A 21,273-nucleotide genomic window follows, 5' to 3' on the forward strand; every position below is an offset into this window, starting at 1 on the left:
AGCTGTTCCTCATCTACTGCAATCCATTGTCAGTATTCCTTTGGATAGAATTGGGGTCTGCTGTTCATTTTTCCTGTAGTATGTTGGATTACTGTCTGGAAGAGCCTTTATCTATCCTAGCCAACAACTCGACTGAAGGTATCGCCTGTCTGGCTTTGTTGCCAAAACATTTATTTTAAAAGAGAAAAAAAGGTCACTATATAATAATAAAAAAGGATTCATTAGGAAGTTATAACAAGTGTTTGTGTATATATGTGTGTATATATATATGTTCATGTATACATCCATATTATATATATATATATATATATACCCCCCTAAGTGTGGAGGACTTAAATATATAAAGCAAATATTGAAAGACTTGAGTCTTGTACTATAATCATAGTAAGAAACTTTAATATCTCATTTATAAAATTATTGTCCAGTTAATACAAATAGAAAACAAGTAAGACTATATTTGATTTTAACCACTGTGGAACTTTTGGACTTACAAAACACTAGCAGAATACACATTCTCATATTCTCCAGAGCACATCTATGTTAGAGTTCAAAACAAGTCTTATTATGTTTAAGATGTTTGAAATAGAGCTAACAATAATAGCTCAGTGGTAAAGCACTTGCCTAGCAAGTGCTCACCTTGCATATATGAGACCTTAAGTTGAATTCCCAGCACCATACACACAAAAGTTAGAAATCACATTATGTATCTTTTTTTTCTTTTAACCACAGTGATGTGGAACTCGGTATCAGTACAGGGTGAGAATTTTTAATCTAAAAGTTCTAAATCCAAAATGCACCAGCAACTAAAACTCTGGGTGCCAACCTCATGCCGTAAATGGAAAATTTCATACCTGATCTCTTATGATGGGTTGTAGCAAAAATGTAGACATGTTAAAATATTGCATAAAATATTCAGTGTATATGTATAAGATGTATATGAAACAACTCAGTATTTTCTTTCATCTTGAGTCTCATTCTCAAGTAATCTAAAACTTGTATGTAAATAAACCAAATCTCCTAAATCTGAATCTTAAGTGGATCTTTTAGCATGCGGGTGCTAGTAACCAAACCCAAGTCCTCTGCAGGTGCAGCCAGTGCTCTTAACCACTGAGACATCTCCCTAGCCTTTTCTAAGCATTTTTGTATAAGCAATATTCAACCTGTAAGTAGAAGAATCTTGGACAACTTACAAGTACATGGAGATTAAACAGTATTCTTGTGTACAGCCAGTGGGTCAAAGAAGAAATGAGGAGGGAATTTTAAAAATGTCTTGACAAACAAAACCTTATTGGATGCTGAAAATGCAGCCCTTATAGAGAAGCTTATGGCAATCCATATCTACATTAAAAAAGATGTTAAGTACCCTATTATACCTCAGTGAGCCAGAAAAAGAAGAATAAAAAAACCCTAAAGTTAGTTAGCAGCAGGGAGGAAGAGCAGAGCAGACAGACAAAACAATGACTAGAAAAACAGTACAAAACATCAAGCTAGTAGTGGTGGTGTATACCTGTGGTTGTTTGTTCTTTGACAGTTTCATACATGTATATAATGTATTTTACTCCCTACTCCCACCCCCTATTTCCCTGTCTTATCACACTCCCTCTCCTGTTGAATTCCTTTTTCCCAACCTGTCCCTCTCCTACCTCCATGTCTTATTTCCTCTTTGGAATTTTGTTTTGTTTTGTGACCCACTGAAGTTTTTTTATATTGTTACTGATTTGACAATTTCATACACTTTATTTTTCTCATATTCAGACCTCTCCCCCACAATACTATTCCCCTTCTGACTTCATGTCCTCTATTATAATTTGTCTGCAAAAACAATGAAAGGCTTCTCTAGTCTAATCTGTGCTTCCTACGTGTTCTTCGATGTGTGTCTGTTCTTTGGAGTCTGGTCAACTTTCCAACACTGATAGGAGCGACTGCCTTTCCCTCTTCCAGAATCTATCAGTTTCCAATATATCTTCAGCAAGGGTTGGAACTTCTTGTTCACTTCCCCCTTTGAGGCTGGGGCCCATCTGGCTTGATCGTGCCACAGGTCTTGTGTATGATGTCATAAGCGCTGTTGATTCCCCTGTGCAACTACCCTGTGGTATCCATACAGTATGGTTTTCTTATATTCCTCTATCTGCTCTGGCTCTTACAGTTTTTTGTCCTGCTCTTCTTCAGTGACCTATTAGCCTTGGGAGCAGAGGGTGTGATATAAATGTCCCATTTAGGGCTGAGCACTCAGGAGTTCTCTGCAGATTGAGTTCTCTGTGTTAATTGCCCTCTGCTTCCAAAAGAAACTTCTCAGAGTTCACAATAACCAGAAAATGGGGACAACCTAGATGTTCATCAACTGATGAATAGATAATAAAAGTGCAGTACATTTACACAATGGAATATTGTTCAGCTGTTAAGAAAAGTGAAATTATGAAATTCACAGGTAAAGGATTAGAACTGGAAACAATCATCCTAAGTGAAATAACACATTCAAAAAGACAAACTTTGCATGTTCTTTCTCATAAGTGAATGTTGACTTTCAATCTTTAGATAGGTGTATTTCAATTATAAAATCCTTAGGGATCAGAAAACTAATAAAGGGACATGGGGGGGCATTCATGGGAGGGGAGATAACCCACTGGGTTTATGGTTGCTTGCATGAGCATGGGTGAGGGGTTATTTACTGGAGCATGGACAACTTACAAATTCCTATACCACTGAAGGAAATGATTGTCCTGCCCCAACCAACCATTAACTGCCAATATGATTTGGTTTGAAAGTTTTCTGACTTTGATATTCGTAATTCATGTTTTGTCATTTTAAAGTATACAGAGGGTATACATTTTCCTGAAAGACAGACCTTATTGCTCTTAAGATAGTGAGACATTGAAAGGTTTAATTTTTTTGTGATATTGTTCTAATTATACTAATCTATCTAGAACTCAATTCTTGCTTTAGTTTTATCATGCTTAAACATAGAGCTGTTATTTATACTGTATCATTTTTGCAGTGTGTTAAAATACCACTTTGCCTCAAGGTGACTTTGGACATATAGAGATGCTATGTTATGATTAAAATACACTATGCAAGTTATATAGTATTTTCAGTGTAAGAGAGAAGACTGGAAGAATTTCATAGGCAAAGTGGGTGGTTGTGAATTCTTACGTGGGAGTCAAGATCTCCATTTTAGAATGAACAGAATCCAGGTAGTATTTGTAAGAGGATCACTATATACTTATATAATATTGATGTTTTCTATTACACTTATTTATTGTGTGTGTGTGAGAAAGATTGGGAGCATGCATCCAGGTCACAGTGTACATGTGGGGGTCAGTGGATAACTTTGGGAGTTGGTTCTCTCCTTCCACCATGGGAGACCTTGGGATCAAACTTAGGTAATCAAGTTTGGCCCCAAGTATCTTCATCTGCTGAGCCATCTGACAGGCCTAATCTTGATGGGTTGTTTGTTTAAAGAAAAATAAGGAGCTGCAAAACATGAGTCAGAATCTAAAATAACCTCATATGAGGTAAAGTCTCAAAAGTTCTTGATATACTAGTGGAAAAAAACTCTGTGTTCAGAATCCAAGAGTTGAGTAATGGGACTAGAGAGATGGCATAGAAGTTAAGAGCACTAACTTCTTAGGCAGAGGATCCGAGTTGAGTTCCCAGCAACCCATATGGCAGCTAGGAACCATTTGTAACTCCAGTTTCAGGGAATCTGATGCCTTCTTCTGACCTCCACAGGCATTGCATGACATGAGTGCACTTACATGCACGGAATACACTAATATAAAATAAAAATAATCAATAAAACATTTTTTTAAAAAGTTGAGAACTGAGACAAACCTTAAAAACATTTTCTCTCTCTTTCCCTCTCTTTCTCTCTCTCTCTCTCTCTCTCTCTCTCTCTCTCTTTCTTGCTGCTTAACACATATGGTGTCAGTCTTGCATGAAACTCACTCTGTAAACCAGAATGACCTTGAATCACAAAGAGCTGCCATCTCTGCAGCCCCAGTGCTGGGGTTAAAGTCATGCTTCACCATGCTCAGTGAATTTTAAATTTATGACATAGCTGTGTAGTAAAAAGATAGGACAAGAGCTCATAAAATTTCCTGCATATATCCAAATAAAATTTAATTCAAAGTTCCTTCATGCTATGGAGAGATTTACCTACATATTTAAAGTACCAGTAGTATCTGACCATCATGCACCAAGAAAAGGAAAAGGAAGAATGTTCTTCAGGAACCACAGGAGGCCAAGCAGAGTATCAGAACCCTGATACTGAACAGGACAGTATTCTTAGTACTCTTTAGTTTAGAAAATGATGAATAGTATAAAGGCATTTAGACCTCTCACTCTGTAGAATTGGTATGGCAAGTATACCTTATTAGTTTAATATTCATAATTTTATAAAGTATGTTTCACTTTTAGATTTTAAGAAGCAATCTCCCATTTTATTTTGTTTGCAGTGAATATCACCTCTGCCAGGCAATTAACCGGATGTAGTCGCTTCAGCCATGTTTTCCCTTCATCTGCTTACCAGCACATAAAGATGCATAAGAGAATTCTGGGGCACTTATCTTCTGTCTACTGTGTAGCATTTGATCGAAGTGGGAGGCGAATTTTTACAGTGAGTTAAAAATTTATGATATGGTAACATTATACATTTACAACTGAAACAAAACTTCATGCTATTGTATTTTGTTTTATGAGTAACTCACCCTATTTGGACATTACTGCAGGAAAAATTCAATTGAAATTGAACATATTTTCTAATTTTGTGTAAAGGATGAGCTTTGATGTCTACCATCTTTTGGGAAATTTAATTAAACAATTTAATTTCAGAAGGGTTTATATAAGTTAGAGATGGTTAATTTTGTGAAACAAATATATTCAATTTCATTTAATTCTATTCAACAGATATTTGCTAAAATACATTTTCCATGTGTTACTTAGTGTAACCCCTGCTAGTTTGGCTTTTAGTGATTATTACCCCCATGACTGAGTAGTTGAACTATATATATTGATGAAGATTACAGTTACTTTATATATCTGTATTTTGTTTTAGTACTAGTTATTTTTAAAATTGGTTTTTTTTTTAACTAAATCATGTTGTTTTGAGTAAAAAAAAACTAGCACACTATTTTTAAGAAATAATGATTTTATTGCTTCATTACTAAGTTAACATGGTATAGTAATCTTACAATTTTATTTCTGTTTATATGTTATAACAAAGGAAGTATTCACAGTTTGAGAAATTATACCTCCTTAAATAATATTAGCTTCTTCCATTGAGTACTTAATGTTTGCAACTATAGAGGTGATTACAATGGTGAAGTTCATCTTTTAATAAACAGATAATTATTCTATCACATTTGAATAGAATTCACTTTACTCCTTTTAAAGCTCATTTGAAATACTTAAGAGGAAGTTAAGCACAAGGATTTTCACTAAGATTATCATCTCTTAAGATTATGAATGACCTCAGGTTCTGAGAAATTAATATAGACTTCCCTAATTTTTGAAATATTTATAGAAAAATGTTCAGGCACCTAAGAGAAAGACTATCAAGCATATGGAAAAAACAATGGCAGAAGTATACTTAATGCCAAATCATTTAAGAGTAAGTGGAAAATAATTAATGATTTTAGTATTATTAGTAATTTTAAAGACTTTTACAAATGCCATTGTTTGTTCGGACAGTGCTTTATCATTTCCAACATTTGAATCTAGTTTTTATTTGCTAACTGTTTCATATTGTATAGAAACAGGAGACTGAGAAGTAAAACCTTAGAAGTTCCTCAATAGGATCTTCCCTTTGTACCTTTGATTTCTTCAAGGTATAAATGGCAATTTTTGTTTAATTATGAACCTCTCCTTCTGTGTTACTATAGGGTTCAGATGACTGTTTGGTGAAAATCTGGGCTACAGATGATGGACGCCTCCTTGCTACACTTCGAGGACACTCTGCTGAAATTTCTGACATGGCTGTCAATTATGAAAATACTCTCATTGCTGCAGGCAGCTGTGATAAAGTTGTAAGAGTATGGTGTCTTAGAACTTGTGCACCAGTTGCTGTCCTTCAGGGACATTCAGCTTCTATCACTTCCATACAGGTGAGAAAAATAAGATCTCCAACATTTACTAAAGCTGAGAATTCGCTCAAATATATTATATGAAAAATAACGCAAAAGAATGGCAATAAAAAAATACTTTGCTTCTCCTACAGACAGGCATTTAAAGAAAATTTTTCCTTTTTATATAAATCTGTCCCCTTAGAAATAAGCAAAAACAGGATTGAGAAAGTTCTTCAAATATAATATGTGAATATATGAGACACTTTATCTTATTTGTGTATATAAAAAGGGATTACACTTATAAATGCCTATATGTACACTAATATCAGATAATCGGGATATAAATGGGTTCTAGCATGAATATTGGCATATTCTATTAATATTTAGTTCACGATGTGTGCCATTCATAATTAGAATATGTGTATTTAGTTTTAATATTAAGAATAAATGGTTATACTTTCATTTCAGTTTTTTGTTTTAATTTGTATTTACCATAAAATGCATGTAGAATTTTGGTAGTGAAAGTCTTTTATGTCTGAAAAGCCCTTGTACTTAATAAAACTAAGCTGAAGTTTTACTGTTGTTTTTGTTTGAGAGAAACCCAGAAATTCTTAAACTGTTACACTTGGGTCAATGAGAACATTTTTGGAAGAGAAAATTCCTTATTTTTATTTTGTGTTATTTTAATAATATATTAATGTTTATAGGGAGCTAGTAGAAATTGAACTCATTCTGTTTTGAATCTGAAAATTTTCAGATTTTTTTCTTTTTTAAAAGTTTTAATTTTTTTGTGCGTGAGTGCATTGCCTGCATGTATATAAGGGTATCCATGTCCTACAATGCACATGGAGTTCAGAAGAGGGTGTCAGATCTCCTGGAGCTGGACTTATGGACGGTTGTTAGCCACCATGTAGGTGCTAGGATCCGAACCCAAGTCCTCTGTAAGAGCAGCCATCTTAACTGCTGAGCCATCTCTCCAGCTTGAAATTTTCAGATTTTTGAAGCATTATCTTGCTATATCACCTAGGATGCCCTAGAACTCTCTATGTAGTTCAGGCTGGCCTTGAAGTCGGGATCCTTCTTATTCTACCCACCAAATGCAATGATTACACTTGTACACCACCACACTATGATGAATTTGGTTTTAAGTTTTTACAGTGCTAGGGATCAAACACAAAGCCTTGCTAGTTCTACAAAAGCACGCCAGCAGTGAGCTACATCCACAGTCGCTTTTTTTTTAAACATACAATCCCTTCTTTTATGGATTTTGATTTGGAAGATTATTAGTTACATGTGTTCCTGTCATAATAGCCGATTGATTATTTCTGAAATTAGGACATACTGTCATATAGCACAGTTTTATTATATTAAAAACTATATTACACTGAATAGTTTCATTTGGTGTTTTTCTAATTTTGTTTACATGTTGATGTATCCTACCAATCCTTGAACTTTTTATCACATTCCTGCCCTTAATGATATCATTTGGCCTTATGCCTTTGAATTTCATTTCTTTGCTTATAAAATGGTAACTCAAATATACCCTCATCTTAGACCCATCTTAATAGTGATCTATTTGCCTATTCATCTTTGTACTTAGCATTATTACATGGCTATCTGTTAGATATCTCAAACTCAACATACTCTAAATCTAACTCATTTGCTTTACTCAGACTTATTCCTCTAAAAGCCTTTTCTATCCGTTTTAGTCAATTTCCAAATCACTAACAAAATGCCTGAAATTGAGTACTTATGAAGAAAAGGGGTTTATTTAGCTCACAGTTTCAGAAGATGGAATGGCATAGTGCAAGCTTAGCAGCTGTCCCTTGTCTGTATGACTTCATGGCACAAATACTTGGGGCAAAAGTACGTTGGAATAAGCAGTGAATCATGTCAGAGGCATGCGTGCATGAAAGTTTAAATCTCCCTACAGGATGTCAGATAAACAGTCTTTCAAAGACATACCCTCAATATTCCCTAAAGAATTCACTGTATGTTCCATGTCTGAAAAGTTCCACCATTTATTTTTCTTAAAAATCAAAAGACAGTGTCTCACTGTGTAGACCAGGCTGACCTGGAACTCACAGAGATCTGCCTGTCTGTGCCTCCAAACTGTTAGGATTAAAGGCATGTGCCAGCATGCCTGGCAAGGTCCTACTATTTTTAATTGCTATACTTTATAGGCCAAATCTTGAACATACAGTCCTTTGTGGAGACAGACAACATCCAAACTCTAGGACATTATAACACATGGTTTCATGATTGTAATTGCTAAGGCTAGTCATCTCTAATGTTTACCTTTTCTTATACACAGTATGTACCCTGTCATCCAATCATGTTCATTCTACCCTCAAAATATACTCAGAATCTAGAACATTGTTATGACTTTCATCTGGTAGTATCCTGTTTTCAGCCAATATCAGCTGTGGCTGAGCTTATTGAAATAAACTTCTCATTGATCTTCCTGTATGTGTTGAACAATCCTTCTCTGTTTTAATTATTTTTATTTAGTATTCTTGGTTAGTAGTTTGACTCTATTGGTACAGTGAAAAATTACTTTCTTCACTTCACTTGCCCTTGCCCTAATCTAGACTTTGCATAGCAAGCAACCGATGGTAAAATAGAAGTTAAGTCATGTTACTGGTATGCAGAACCCTCGCAGCTTCCATTCTCCAGGTTCGAGCCAGCCAGTCTATAGTAACAGAACTCTGCATTCTCAGCACCCTGGCTTTGACCTCATCTACTATGACTTGCTTGTCTTTTTCACTGTTTTAGCTGCCGGCCTCTCTGCTTTTTCTGAACACTCCAGATAAAGTTCTGTCTTTTGTTTTCTTCTATTTTCTGAGACTAGGTCTTGTCATACAGCCCTGTTACTTGCTATATAGCACAGGTAGGTCTCAAACTCACAGAAATCTTGCCTTGGCCTCCCAGGTACTATAGTACTATGCTAGGCTGAAATTCCTGATTTTCTCTTTCTGTTTTGTATCTTTGTAGTAGTGTTCCCTAGATCTTCCCATGGATTATTCCTACCATACTTTGTAATTGATTAGTGCAAATGCTACTTCTCAAGGAGACCTTCTCTGACCTCACTGGTTTATGAAGCCCCATGAGAGTCTGTTTCCCCCTTGCTGCTTCATTTTGTCCATAGTAATAATTATCCTTTGATATTCTATACTCTTTACTATAACTTATATTATCCTTCCAAATTGTTTCTCTTCTTTCTAAAACAGCATCAAGATAAAATGGGATATTAATAGTGGTTTCCACTGAATGACGAAATTTCAGGTTGCTTTTATTTTGTTTTTCTGTTCTTCCTAAAGTTTCTGTAACAGTTGTATATTAATCTATATGTCAGAAATAAATGTGCTCTCTTTCAACAGTCCCTAGCATTATTTCTCAAATAAAAGAATGCACTTAAGATGTAGCAATATGGCAATCTGTGACTGTTAAAGCAGTTTAAATATAATGTGCATAATAAAGATTTCAGTGTTTCTCCAGATTTAATAAAATTCTCAGTGCTTATATTCTCATTCCTATGGATCACAAATAATTAGCCAATTCACTGGTAAATATTTTAGATTTTGCAGACCATGCAGTCTTTTTTATAAAATATTTATGATTTTTATTTTATGTTCTTATGTGTATTCATGTATTGCCTGCATGTGTATGTAAGTACACCTGTGCAATGCCAGCGGAGTCAGAAGAGAGTGTCAGATATCCTGGAACTGGAATTACAGATGATTGTTAAGTCACTATTGTGGGTCAATCATTATAGATATTATAATTTATTTTCTTATTTTACTCTAGAGGCTAAAGTTGAAAAAATTGTTCACCAATGTCATCCATTAGTACTTAATGAATTAGAAAGAAATCAGGTTCAGGCATCATGCCTATTACATATTTTCATTCCTGAGATAAAGAAACTTGTATTAGAAGGCTTAATCCACAATCTATAGCAGGAGTCAAGCACTTACAGCCCATTCACACCGTCCAGTTTGGTAACTATTTGCATACAAAGGAACTGTTGGAACACAGAAACCTTATACTGCCTATAGCTGTTTTAGCACCATAAAAGCAAAATTGAATCATTTGACAAAGGCTGTATGCCTTGGGGCTGGAGAGATGACTCAGTGCTTAAGGGCACTGGCTGTTCTTACAGAACACCCAGGCTCAAATCCCAGGATCCACATGGTAACTGACAACCCTCCATGGTTCAGTTCCAGGGGATCCAGTGCCCTCTTCTGGCTTCTGCGGCACTGCACGAAACAGGTGCACTTACATACTTGCAGGCATAATACTCATACAAAATAAATTTCAAAATAAATTTGAAAATGATTGATTTCTTGTGATTTGCATTCAAAATATATTTCAAGCTTATTTATTTTAATCTCAGTGGAAGTTATTATCTCCACTTGGGCTTTTTTCTGGTGTTAGGGATTGAACAGTGAGACTTGTGAATGCTAAACAAGTGCTATACCACTGAGCTGTGTCCCCAACCCTTCATTTAAGATTCTAAAACTCACAGCTGTACTAGAGACCCTGGTTTTATTTGTATGTAGCTTTTTCCTGTGTCTTGAAGCATAATGGCTCTTCCTTTTTCAATAATTCTTTTCTGAGACATGTAAAATACTGAAAGTCAGAGCCTGGGGAGTGTACTGTGAACTATTAGGATAGTAATAATTCTTTAAATTGCCAACTTAAGTGCATTTTTCCTTTCTGTTTATTCTGCAATGACACAAAGATATTTAAGGGAAAAAATGAAACTTTTAAAAGAAACTTTATTGAGAATTTCATACATGCATATAAGGTGTTTTGATCAAATCCACGTCCACTCCCCCCCAACACCTCCCATATCTCCCCATCACTTTTTTTCTGACAACTTTGTGTACTTTCTTCTTTCTTCCTTCCTTTTTCTTTCTTCTTTCTTTCTTTCTTTCTTTCTTTCTTTCTTTCAGTGGGGCTTTTTGCTACTCTAATATTACCCCTCTGAAGAGGTAACCCTAAAATCTTTTAGGGATTAGATAAGAGCTCCCAAATACTTTTGTCATTTTTGATCTTTGGAGCAGAGTATGTTGCTAAGAGGCCCCTTTGAGTTTTAGCCAAGAAACTGGCTACTTTTCTTTGGGATCTTTTTACCCTAACTGCCTAGCCAATTTCTACCTCCTATTCTTATCATACCACCCTCTGGAGAGGTTACCCAAATTGCTCATAGGGAATTGGGATGCAGATCACTCTGGCTTCTTCCATGCTGAACAGGGATGCACTGTGAGGCAATTGGGATACCCCTTCAATGGGTCTATCTAAAAGATTTCCAAATTGTATAACTCTTATTTGTAGGGAGAAAAGAAAGTCCGTGACTGGTGAATAGGGGATGTGAAGAAGTAAGGGCAAGAGTATTTATTACAAGTTCTAGATGGAGAACCAGAAAAAAGTCAGAGCAGGGCAAATTTCAAATGTTCATATCAGAGTCCATTGGGATTTCTTGACAAGAGGAAAATGATTTAAATTTTAAAAACAAAATCAGCTGGGTATGGCGGGACAAACTTGTAATCTCAGCATTCAGGAGGGAAATGTAGGACGATTGGAAGAATTTCAAGGCCAGCCTGTCTACTTAGTGAGTTGTAGGCCAGCAAGGGCTACATACAAGATTCTGTCTCAAAAATAAACAGTACAGCTCCATAGTTGTTGCTATAGAAACATATTTTGCACATTTGTTGTGATTTAACTTAGTAATGAATTTGTGAATTCATTTTCTATTAAAAGTAATTAAAATATTCTTGATTATTATGTTAGATTATTTAAAACAGGTATTGTTAGTACTGAAATATTTTATTGTATGTTCAATTCTTTAAAAATTATTTTTATTTTATATATATGAGTGTTTTGCCTGCATATAAGTGCTCCCATGCATGCAATATCTGTGGAGGCCAGAAGAGGCATCAGAGCCCTGTTAAGGTTCAGATAGCCCTGGCCCCTCACCAACAGGATCCCAAGGACTTCTCATGCTCCTGAGAAAAGGGAACCTAGCTGATAAGCACCTTGGTCTTTGAAGTCAAGAGAAGCAGACTTTTCTCCACTGTTTGGCCAACACAGCAGGCTTCCCCTTTGATCTCTAAAGAGGAGAGGTTTTAACAGTCCTGCTCTCCCACTCCTCCCCCCCAACTTTAAAAAAAATACATCTTCTCGCCTTCTGCAGGAAGAAGAAGCCTCCCTTTTAAAAGACCCCAGCTCAAGACCCAGGCAGACATTTTCCCTGCCCGGAAGGGAATCTGTCCCATGTGTTCCTTTGCTAATAAACCCTATTTTGATGGAGTTGTAGCTGTGCCTCGGTGCCGCATCATCCATTCTCTCATTCTCCACCAACTTTTTTACCTATCAAGCCCCTGGAACTGAAGTTATAGGCGGTTGTTAGCCACCATGTAGGTGCTAGGAACCAAGCCCGGGTCCTCTGCAAGAGCATTCTTAACTACCGAACCATCTCACCAACCCCTATTTTCTTAATATATATTTTTAAATTGTGTGTGTGTGTGTGTGTGTGTGTGTGTGTGTGTATGTGCACATATGCATGCCTTCAGAGGACAGAAGAGGACATCAGGTCCACTGGAGCTGGATTTACAAGTGGTTGTGAGCCGTATAAAATGGAGATGGGAGTGCTGGGAACCAAACCTGGGTCCTTTGGAAGGACAAGCATTCAGCTGCTGAACCATCTCTCTTTCTCCTCAGTTACTATTTTCTGTGGGTTTTGGTATTTAAAATTTCAGTGGTATTCCTTCATCTAAGAAATTTAAGCAACAGATACTTTTTTAGAAAATATTTTATTTTTATTTTACATGTATGAGTATATTGCTTGCATGTAAGTGCACCTGTGTCATGCAATGCCTGTGGAGGTCAGAATAGGGGGGTTGAATTCCGCTCTTCTGGCTTGTTAGCTGCCATGTGAATGCTGGGAATTCTACCCTGGTCAACTGCAGGAGCAGCCAGTGCTCTTCACTGCTGAGCCATTTCTGGAGCTCCAATAAATCCTTTGATTCTGAAATTCTTCTTAAGTGAATTTGTCTAAGTTAAATTTATGTAGGTGATTATAAATTGAAAACAAACTGTTTTAAGTTCATTTAAATCGAAAAGCTTTATATTTCATTTGAATTTTTCTTTTTTAAGTTTTGTCCATCAACTAAAGGCACAACCAGATACCTCACTTCTACTGGTGCTGATGGAACAATTTGTTTCTGGCAATGGCATGTAAAAACAATGAAGTTTAGGTAAGTTTAAAAGAATTTTAGGAATTTTGTAAAAAATTAAGCTTATATATCTTTATTACCTTGGTATTATAATTACCCAAGTATTTCAATATGTACATGCGTATGTGCCCTGTGTGCCCCATATCTATTTTGATATTCAGAGAATTTAGAATAAATATTTATAAAATCAGTGTCGAAGAGGCTATTTAATTCAAATGCAAAAATTTGATAACTAGTTTTATTTCCTACTTGGTAAGAAGAAGGCACTGAAATTTTCTAGTAACTAATATGGTAATATGTTTGTAAAACTGTTGCCAAAATTCTGACATAAATTATACTTTTAAGAATTAAAAAGTTTTTAACTAAGAAAAGAAGTTTTTAACTGAAAAGACAATAATAGCCCTTATTGGTTACTTACAATATTGATGCTAACTAAATATTCATCAGTGTCTTATGATTTTTGCCCATTGGATGAGCCTGATAAAAATTTTAAATATGGCCTGGAGAGATGACACAGCTGTTAAAGGCTCAGGCTCACAACCAAAAATTAATTTTCTTTCTTTCTTTTTTTTTTTTTTTAAACTTTTTAGAGATCGCCCAGTGAAATTTACTGAGAGATCCAGACCTGGAGTTCAGATATCTTGTTCATCTTTCAGTTCTGGTATGTTTTAAAATTAAATGCTTTGAGTACCCAAAATATCAAATGACCTACTTACCCAAGATTGACTTTTCCTAATTTTATGAAAAAAGGTATGTGTGCTCAAATGTTAAGCATACCAAAGACAGATTTTCTTATACTACATAAACCTGTCAAACTAACTAGCATATAATTATATTTTTCTTTTTCACAATTTCATGTATTCTTATAAAATGAAGTTTTTATTTGATAAAGAGTAAATAGATTCACCACCCCTAATACCTATTAACAAAAATACATAGTACCTACACCTCTCGACTTAGTACAAAATTCTTGCCATGGCTTTACAGAAAGCGTATATAGCTTCACATGATAGATATTGTCATAATTTGTAAAAATTATTTTTATATTGTTAAGAATCCTGCACTAATTAACTGCTTTCTCATATGTATTTTATTAACAGTATATTAGATATAACATGAAATTTACCATTTTAATAATTTTAAGTATATCTTTCAGTGATGTTAAACATATTTATGTTGTTCTGCATCTGTCACCACCATTTATCTCTAGCACATTTTATATCCCCTAAAGGTGATAGATTTACACTCACTGTAGTCACCATAAAGAGATTTGTAAGTATAAATGATCTTATAGTTTTTCACATAATCATTTTACATAAAATAAAAAAGTTAATTCTTAAAAACCTATGACCTTTATTATTTATGATTCATAAGCCCATGTTTCATGTATAATTGGTATTTCTGATTAGGTGAATGATATATTTTTCTTTTTTTAAAATATATTTTATTATTTTTATTTTATGTGTATGAGTGTATTGCATGCATGTATGTGAGTGTACCCGTGTCCTGCAATGCAGCAGATGTCAGAAGAGGGCTTCAGATTCCCCTGGATCTGGAGTTAAGGACGGTTCATAGCCACCATGTGGGTGCTGGGAATTGAACCTGTCCTCTGCAAGAGTAGTCAGTGCTCTTAACCGATGAGCCATCTCTCCAGCCCCGAGAACACTGACTGTTCTTGCAGAAGACCCAGATTTGAATCCCAGCACCCACATGGCAGCTAACAACTGTCCGTGACTCCAGTTCCAAGGGATCCGACAGCCTCTTCTGTTCTCCGGACTACCATGCCCTTCAATCCCAGCACTTGGGAGGCAGAAGCAGGCAGATCTCTCTGTGAGTTCCAGGCCAGCCTGGTCTACATACTGAGTTCCAGGCCAGTTGGGGCTGTAGGGAGACCCTGTGTCAAAAAAAAAAAAGACCAAAAAAAGACCAAAAAAAGTGTACCATCACAACCACCTCAGAAGGGTCTTTAGAGCTTATTTAACCCAAACATTTTTTCAGATAAGATAATAGACATATTCAGGACCCATGGAAAAGTGCCAAAGACCATACTTAAACTCATTTTCTGCAATTCCTTTTCTGACTTACATGATGAAGATGCTCAATGATCTCCCCTTTCATCTGTGGGGTCCCCCCCAAGTCCTGGGGATGGAACCCTATAGCTGTACATGGCAGCACATGCCCCTCCACTGAGGCACACCCCCAGCCCCTTCCTTAACCTTTGAAATAATGTAGCATGACAGTGCAACAAACAGGATGCAGGGATGACTCAGATGCTCCCTGATGCAGGAGCACACATATAAGAAAGTGCCTGCAGAGGCCAGACAGGGTGCCTGATCCCCTGGAGCTGGAGTTACAGGTGGTTGTGAGCCATCCAGTATGGGCACTGGAACTGAATTCTGTTCCTCTACAAGAGCAACTGGCTGGGCATGGTGGTGGACACACTTAATCCCAGCGTTGGAGGTAGAAGCAAGCTGATCTCTGTGAGATTGAGGCCAACCTGGTCTACATAGTGAGTGCCAGGCCAGTTGGAGCTGCAGGGAAACCCAGTCTAAAAAAACAAAACAAAACAAAACAAAAAAACAACCAAGTGCTCTTTGTCTCCAGTTCCAAATTATTTCTTGTAAAGATAGTATCCTAGGCTGGGCTCAAACTCTATGTAGCCAAGGATAACCTTGAATGTTTGACCTTTCTGCCATCCCTATGCTGGGATTACAGGTGTATACCACAAAGCTTCATTCATACATTCTAGGCACACATTCCACAAACTAAGCTTCACCTCCAGCTCTTATTTCAAATATTTTTAATTTTTGGTTTTTGGAGGGTGTTGAAGACAGGGTCTCCCTGTAGCCCTAACTGGCCTGGAGCTCATTATGTAGACCAATCTGACCTCTATCTCATTTAGATCTACCTGCCTCTATCTCTCAAGTTCTGGGATTAAAAAAGTGTTCACCACCATGCCAAACTTAAATTTTTATTTTCATCTTATATGGATGTTTTACCAGCATGATATGTATGCACCACCTGTGTGTCTACTACCTATGGAAGCCAGAAGAGGGAGTCAGATCTCATGGAACTAGAGTTACAGCTGTGATTCCAAGACTGCTAACAATGATGTCTTCAGGCTTTTGATGTACTCTGCAAACACCTGGATTCCCTCCAGTTCTTCCATGTTCCATTCTGAACCCCTATTCCCAGTAAAACCTCCTGGGTTCTTTTCAGTTCTAATTCCAAGTGTCCAGGTGGCCACTGGCTTTATTAGCATTTTAAGCCAGAATCCAGTCCTGCTTTCATCAGTGTTCTTGGAACAATTCTCGTACTGGTTGTTACTGTTCCTATACCTCACTCTTAGCTCCATTTAACTTCTTTCTTTTCACCATATAGTTACTAAAGAAATGAGTCATAAGGACTGGGGGTGTAGCTTGGTGGTAGAGTGCTGCCTAGCATGCAGGAAGTCCTGGGTTCCACCCACAGCACACCACCTGGACATGGTAGTGAAGATTTATAAGCCCAGCACTCAGGAGGTAGAGACAGGAGGACTAGAAATTTAAGGTCATTCTTGGCTACAGAGGTTAAGTCCAGTTTGGATACATGAGAACAAGTCTTAAAAAAAATATGAGTTATGGTTACAGATGTCATGAATTGGAAGACTCTTGGATCCAGTTCTAGTCCAGAGGCCAAGAAGAAACTGGAAATGAGCAAGTTGATTTGATTACAGTAGGGAAGGACAAAGTGGGGACTGTAAGGAGTGGAAGGGCACATACTCCAACTCCTGCCAGTTGCTGCCAGTCACTAGCAATGTTGAGCACACCATGGTCAGAGAAGACTTTCAAATATGAAAGCAAGCAAACAAACAAACAAAGCCATTTGAATTAGGGAGATAGCTCACTTGTTGCCCAAATCCAGATCCACAGAACCCATGGAAACAGCTGATCATGGTCTAGAGTGCTACTGTATCTTCACCATTGTCAGGGACAGGAGGATCACTGGGGCCTGCTGGCCACCATTCCAGCTTCAGGTTCAATGAGAGAGTGTGTCTCAAAGAAATTAAGGCAGAGAGTGATAGAGCAGGACACTGACATCTTTCTCTAGCCTGGAACCTGCATGGGCACACCAGCGTGCACACATACATATACAACCACACCACATACCCCCATACTAAATAAATCAGTACATACTTAACTTTAAAAAAATAGCCGTATATGCCAGGTGTAGTGGTCCATTTATTTATTTATTTATTTATTTATTTATTTATTTATTTATTTATTATTTTTGTCTTTTTGAGACAGGGTCTACCCTGTAGCCCCAGCTGGTCTGGAACTCACTGTGCAGACCAAGCTGGCCTCAAACTCACAGAGATCAGCCTGCTTCTGCCTCCTGAGTGCTGGAATTAAAGGTGCGTGCTACCGCGCCCAGCTGTGAGAATCCATCTTAAGGGGGGTAAAACTGTCTATCCAAACATATTTGTGGGCAGCAGTTCTTGGTTTGCCAATTTGAGGTCCTGCTCTGATTGCTCCTTTACAATAGATAAGGAGGCTAACATCATGCAGTATATCAGGCAGGGAGAGGCAGGTAAGACCCAAACCTAGACCCTTTGTTCAGACCTTATATGAGTCACTTAGAAGCCAAAAGGCAGCTTGTGCCAATTCAGTAAGCCTCTGGGGAGAGCTTCCAGCTCCAGAGATCTGAGAAGAGATGAAAATGGAAAGGAGACTTTTCAAAGATGCTTGCCTTAGTTCCTTGGCACTTCTTACTTAGCCTGGAATAAAAAATTTGGCAGATTGGGCAACTAACATATTTAGGGAAGAGCTGTACATAGTCATTGAATTCCTGTGGGCACAGTCCATGCTGACTGAATTAGAATTCAGGGAACTTAGCAGGGGGACATTTTAAAAACTTTTTATTTGGAAATAATTTCAAACTTATTTGAAAAGTTACAAAAATAAAAATTGCATGTAAGACTCATATATGCTTTATCTAGATTCAGTTGTTATAAACATTTTCTCGTTTGCTTCATTATGTGCTGTAGGGACATTCTACTCTGTATCTTCTATTTCTTTTTCCTCCTCCTCCTCCTCCTCTTCTTCAACAGCATCTCACTGTGTAGCCCTGGTACTCCTTAGGAAGACCACACTGGTCTCAGAGATTTTCCTACCTCTGCCTCCCACATAGTAGGACTAAAGGCATGGGCCACCACACCCAGCACAGCAGACTTTTTAAGCTTAAATATTCCAAAGTAGATTCCTTAATAATCACAATACAGATATAAACTTCAGGAAATTTAACATTGATTCAAGTGTTCTAGCTGTGGTTTTACCTGTCTGTAGTCCCAACACTCAGAAGGCAGAGCCAGAAGCATCAGTGAAAGTTGGAAGCCTTGATCTGGACTATGGAATGAGAGAACCAACAACAACAAAAGTTCTATCTAATCAAGCATCCATGGTCTAATTTTGTCAGTTGACCGAATAATATAATAATAGAATTTCCTCTCCTCTGGATAGTCAGCTGTCATGACTCTTTAGATTCAGTTAATGTGGATCATTTCTCCGCTCTTTTTTTTAAATGTGTGCATGTGTATGTCTTTTATGACAGTGGTGTCTTCAGTTTTTTTGGCCAGGCAGTTTGTTTTCTTCTGTTGTTTGGGATTGGTTCGGTTTGGTTTTGCATGTATATGTATGTGTGTGTTCCTGAGTGTGGTATTTGTGCACCTGTGTGTGTGTATATGGAGGCCAGAAGTTAACCTCAGGTGGTGTTCCTGTGGAGACTCCTATTAAAATCCATTGATTCAGCTGCCTGACCACTGAGCAAGCTCCAGGAATCTGCCTATCTCAGCATCCACAGAGCTAGAATTACAAGTGTATGTATGTGTAGTGTATGTGTATGCACATGTATGCAAGCAGGTACACACACCCATATGCAAGCATTTGAGGCTCAGAGATGGAAATCTGATGTTTTCCTCTATCCCTCTCTGCCTTATTCCTTTGAGATAGAGCCTCTCACTGAACCTCTTTCCGTTGGTCTGACTAGTCAGTAGGCTCCTAGGATTAGCCTATCTCTAGCTCCCAATGTTGAGATTATAGGCACATATAGCCATTGCTTTTACTTGGGTACTAGGTGTTCAAACTAAGATCCTCATGCTTACATAGCAAGCACTCTTACACAATGAGTCACCTTTCCCTTTCCTTTTTAAAGGAAAGTCAAATACCATGCAAGGAGCTTCTCAAAAGCTTCAGAGCACAGGAAGCAGTTCATATAAGTATGTGAAAATGATTAAACTTGCCTAAGTGCTGAGAACAAATGGTAGAAATTGATTAGGCAGTATAGGTTAAAAGACCCCCAAAGAAAAGTAACCAGTTGTTTTCTCAGTTAAGAGCTGGAAGTTTTCTTGCATTTTTCCAGTGCACTTTTCCCTATCTGAGGTCAGAGATGCCAGAACAATCTAACCCAAGGGTGTCTCTGGAGCCACCATAGCTAGAGACTGGGGATGCCCATAAAGGAGTAATTTTCCCCCTTATCTCCTTTCCTCTGAAGTAATACCCTATTCCTAAAAAATACAGGAACTATGCCGTGGACAGGACTAGAAACTTGAGGGACCTGGATGAATGGAATGGGAACTGGATTGACCATCTCATCTCCACCTCCCCTCCTCCCTCCTCCACTCCCTTATGAACACCCCAGAAATAAGGCTCAATGGTATTCCACTCCTGGAGACCCCCTCCAGCTGTGTTCTCTCTTCTGTTTTCTCTCTCCTAAGCACCCAATAATAAAACACTACTTTAGAAAACTGTTTCTGTGGTCTGTGAATTTCATTCCTCAAATTTGTAAGACAAGAATCCGAAAGCCTCTGGCTTGAGGTAACTTTGGTGACTGTTGAGTTTCCAGACCTCTAGCCTCTCAAGCTAAGCACAACAGAGCTGAGAAAGACTCAATTACTCTCAGAGACATCCCAATGTCCCCCTATCACCAGGGGTAGATAGCTGTTTCCCCAGAATCGCTGTTTACATTTCTCTCTGCAACGATACCAGGAGTAGAGGTTGTTTGCCCCCGGACTGTATCAGAGCCTAGTGTAGTCAACAGAAAGACAAGGGCCACACTGCTGACCCAGGTACTGTCTGAATGAGGCAGACAGTGCCAGTGTCATATGTTACAGGCTAGAGTGTGGCTGTTATTTCATCTTAGACCTGAGCAAAGCTAAGCTGCAAAAGGCAGTCTTGACAATACTGTAAAGGGTGAGGAGATGAACAATGACACTGTGAAACTGTGGCAGCAGCACTGGGGTGAAGATGTGAGATAACTCATGGATGATAACTATGGATTATGGAACACTACAAGGGGTAGTGTCTTCCATTCATGATGCAGTAACCAGTTGTCACTCATCAAGGCTCTTTATGTTCTACTACGTTGTTGCATGACTGAACTATATGGTAAATCCCTAATGCTGAAAACACTGAACTTTGATTCCAGGGCATCGATAAAGCAAGCTGGGAATGAGCTAACAAGTCCTTCCTTATTGGTTGACTTTTTAAAGTCAGAAAGCACTATACAGGTTACTGGCAGAGAATTGTCACTAACAATCCTGCTCAGTTATTGAACCTGCATATTATGCCACAAACATGTCAGGTAAGGTATACCCTCTAGCACATTAATGGAATGACTGTTATGGGCACAACAAATTTCTTTCTGATGGGTTCAAAGTCCAATTGGTGGGAGGAAATTTACATCTGGTACTGAGAACCAGAATGAACAACCCAGGTTGGGTAGATCATAAGCTATAGAGAGCAGGTGACTGCTCTTGTTTGCTAAACAAGTGTAATGTGCCTGTCAAACTGCAGGATAGATTACTGTTTCTTCCAGCTTCAGTCTTGGAGAAAATTTCTTTTTCAGGGACAGTAGTTACTTGGCAAGCTGCTGAGAAGAGGTTGCTGTTGCTATGTAGGTTGCTCCAATGATCAGCCTCAAATGGAAGAAAATAATAA

The 21,273-nt window shown here is 37.6% G+C and overlaps 1 protein-coding gene across 1 annotated transcript in view; it reads left to right on the forward strand.

Moving 5' to 3' along the window:
• Brwd3 (bromodomain and WD repeat domain containing 3) overlaps positions 1-21,273 on the forward strand; it is a 163,415-nt gene that overhangs the window by 60,762 nt on the left and 81,380 nt on the right. Inside the window, exons 7-10 of the mRNA XM_008822671.3 lie at positions 4,455-4,615; positions 5,880-6,101; positions 13,221-13,321; positions 13,891-13,961. Of these exons, the coding sequence (XP_008820893.1) occupies positions 4,455-4,615; positions 5,880-6,101; positions 13,221-13,321; positions 13,891-13,961 (555 nt within the window). The remainder of the gene's footprint in view (positions 1-4,454; positions 4,616-5,879; positions 6,102-13,220; positions 13,322-13,890; positions 13,962-21,273) is intronic.

The sequence above is a fragment of the Nannospalax galili genome, unplaced genomic scaffold, assembly GCF_000622305.1.
Source record: "Nannospalax galili isolate Female #2095 unplaced genomic scaffold, S.galili_v1.0 scaffold10, whole genome shotgun sequence".
NCBI classification, from domain to species: domain Eukaryota; kingdom Metazoa; phylum Chordata; class Mammalia; order Rodentia; family Spalacidae; genus Nannospalax; species Nannospalax galili.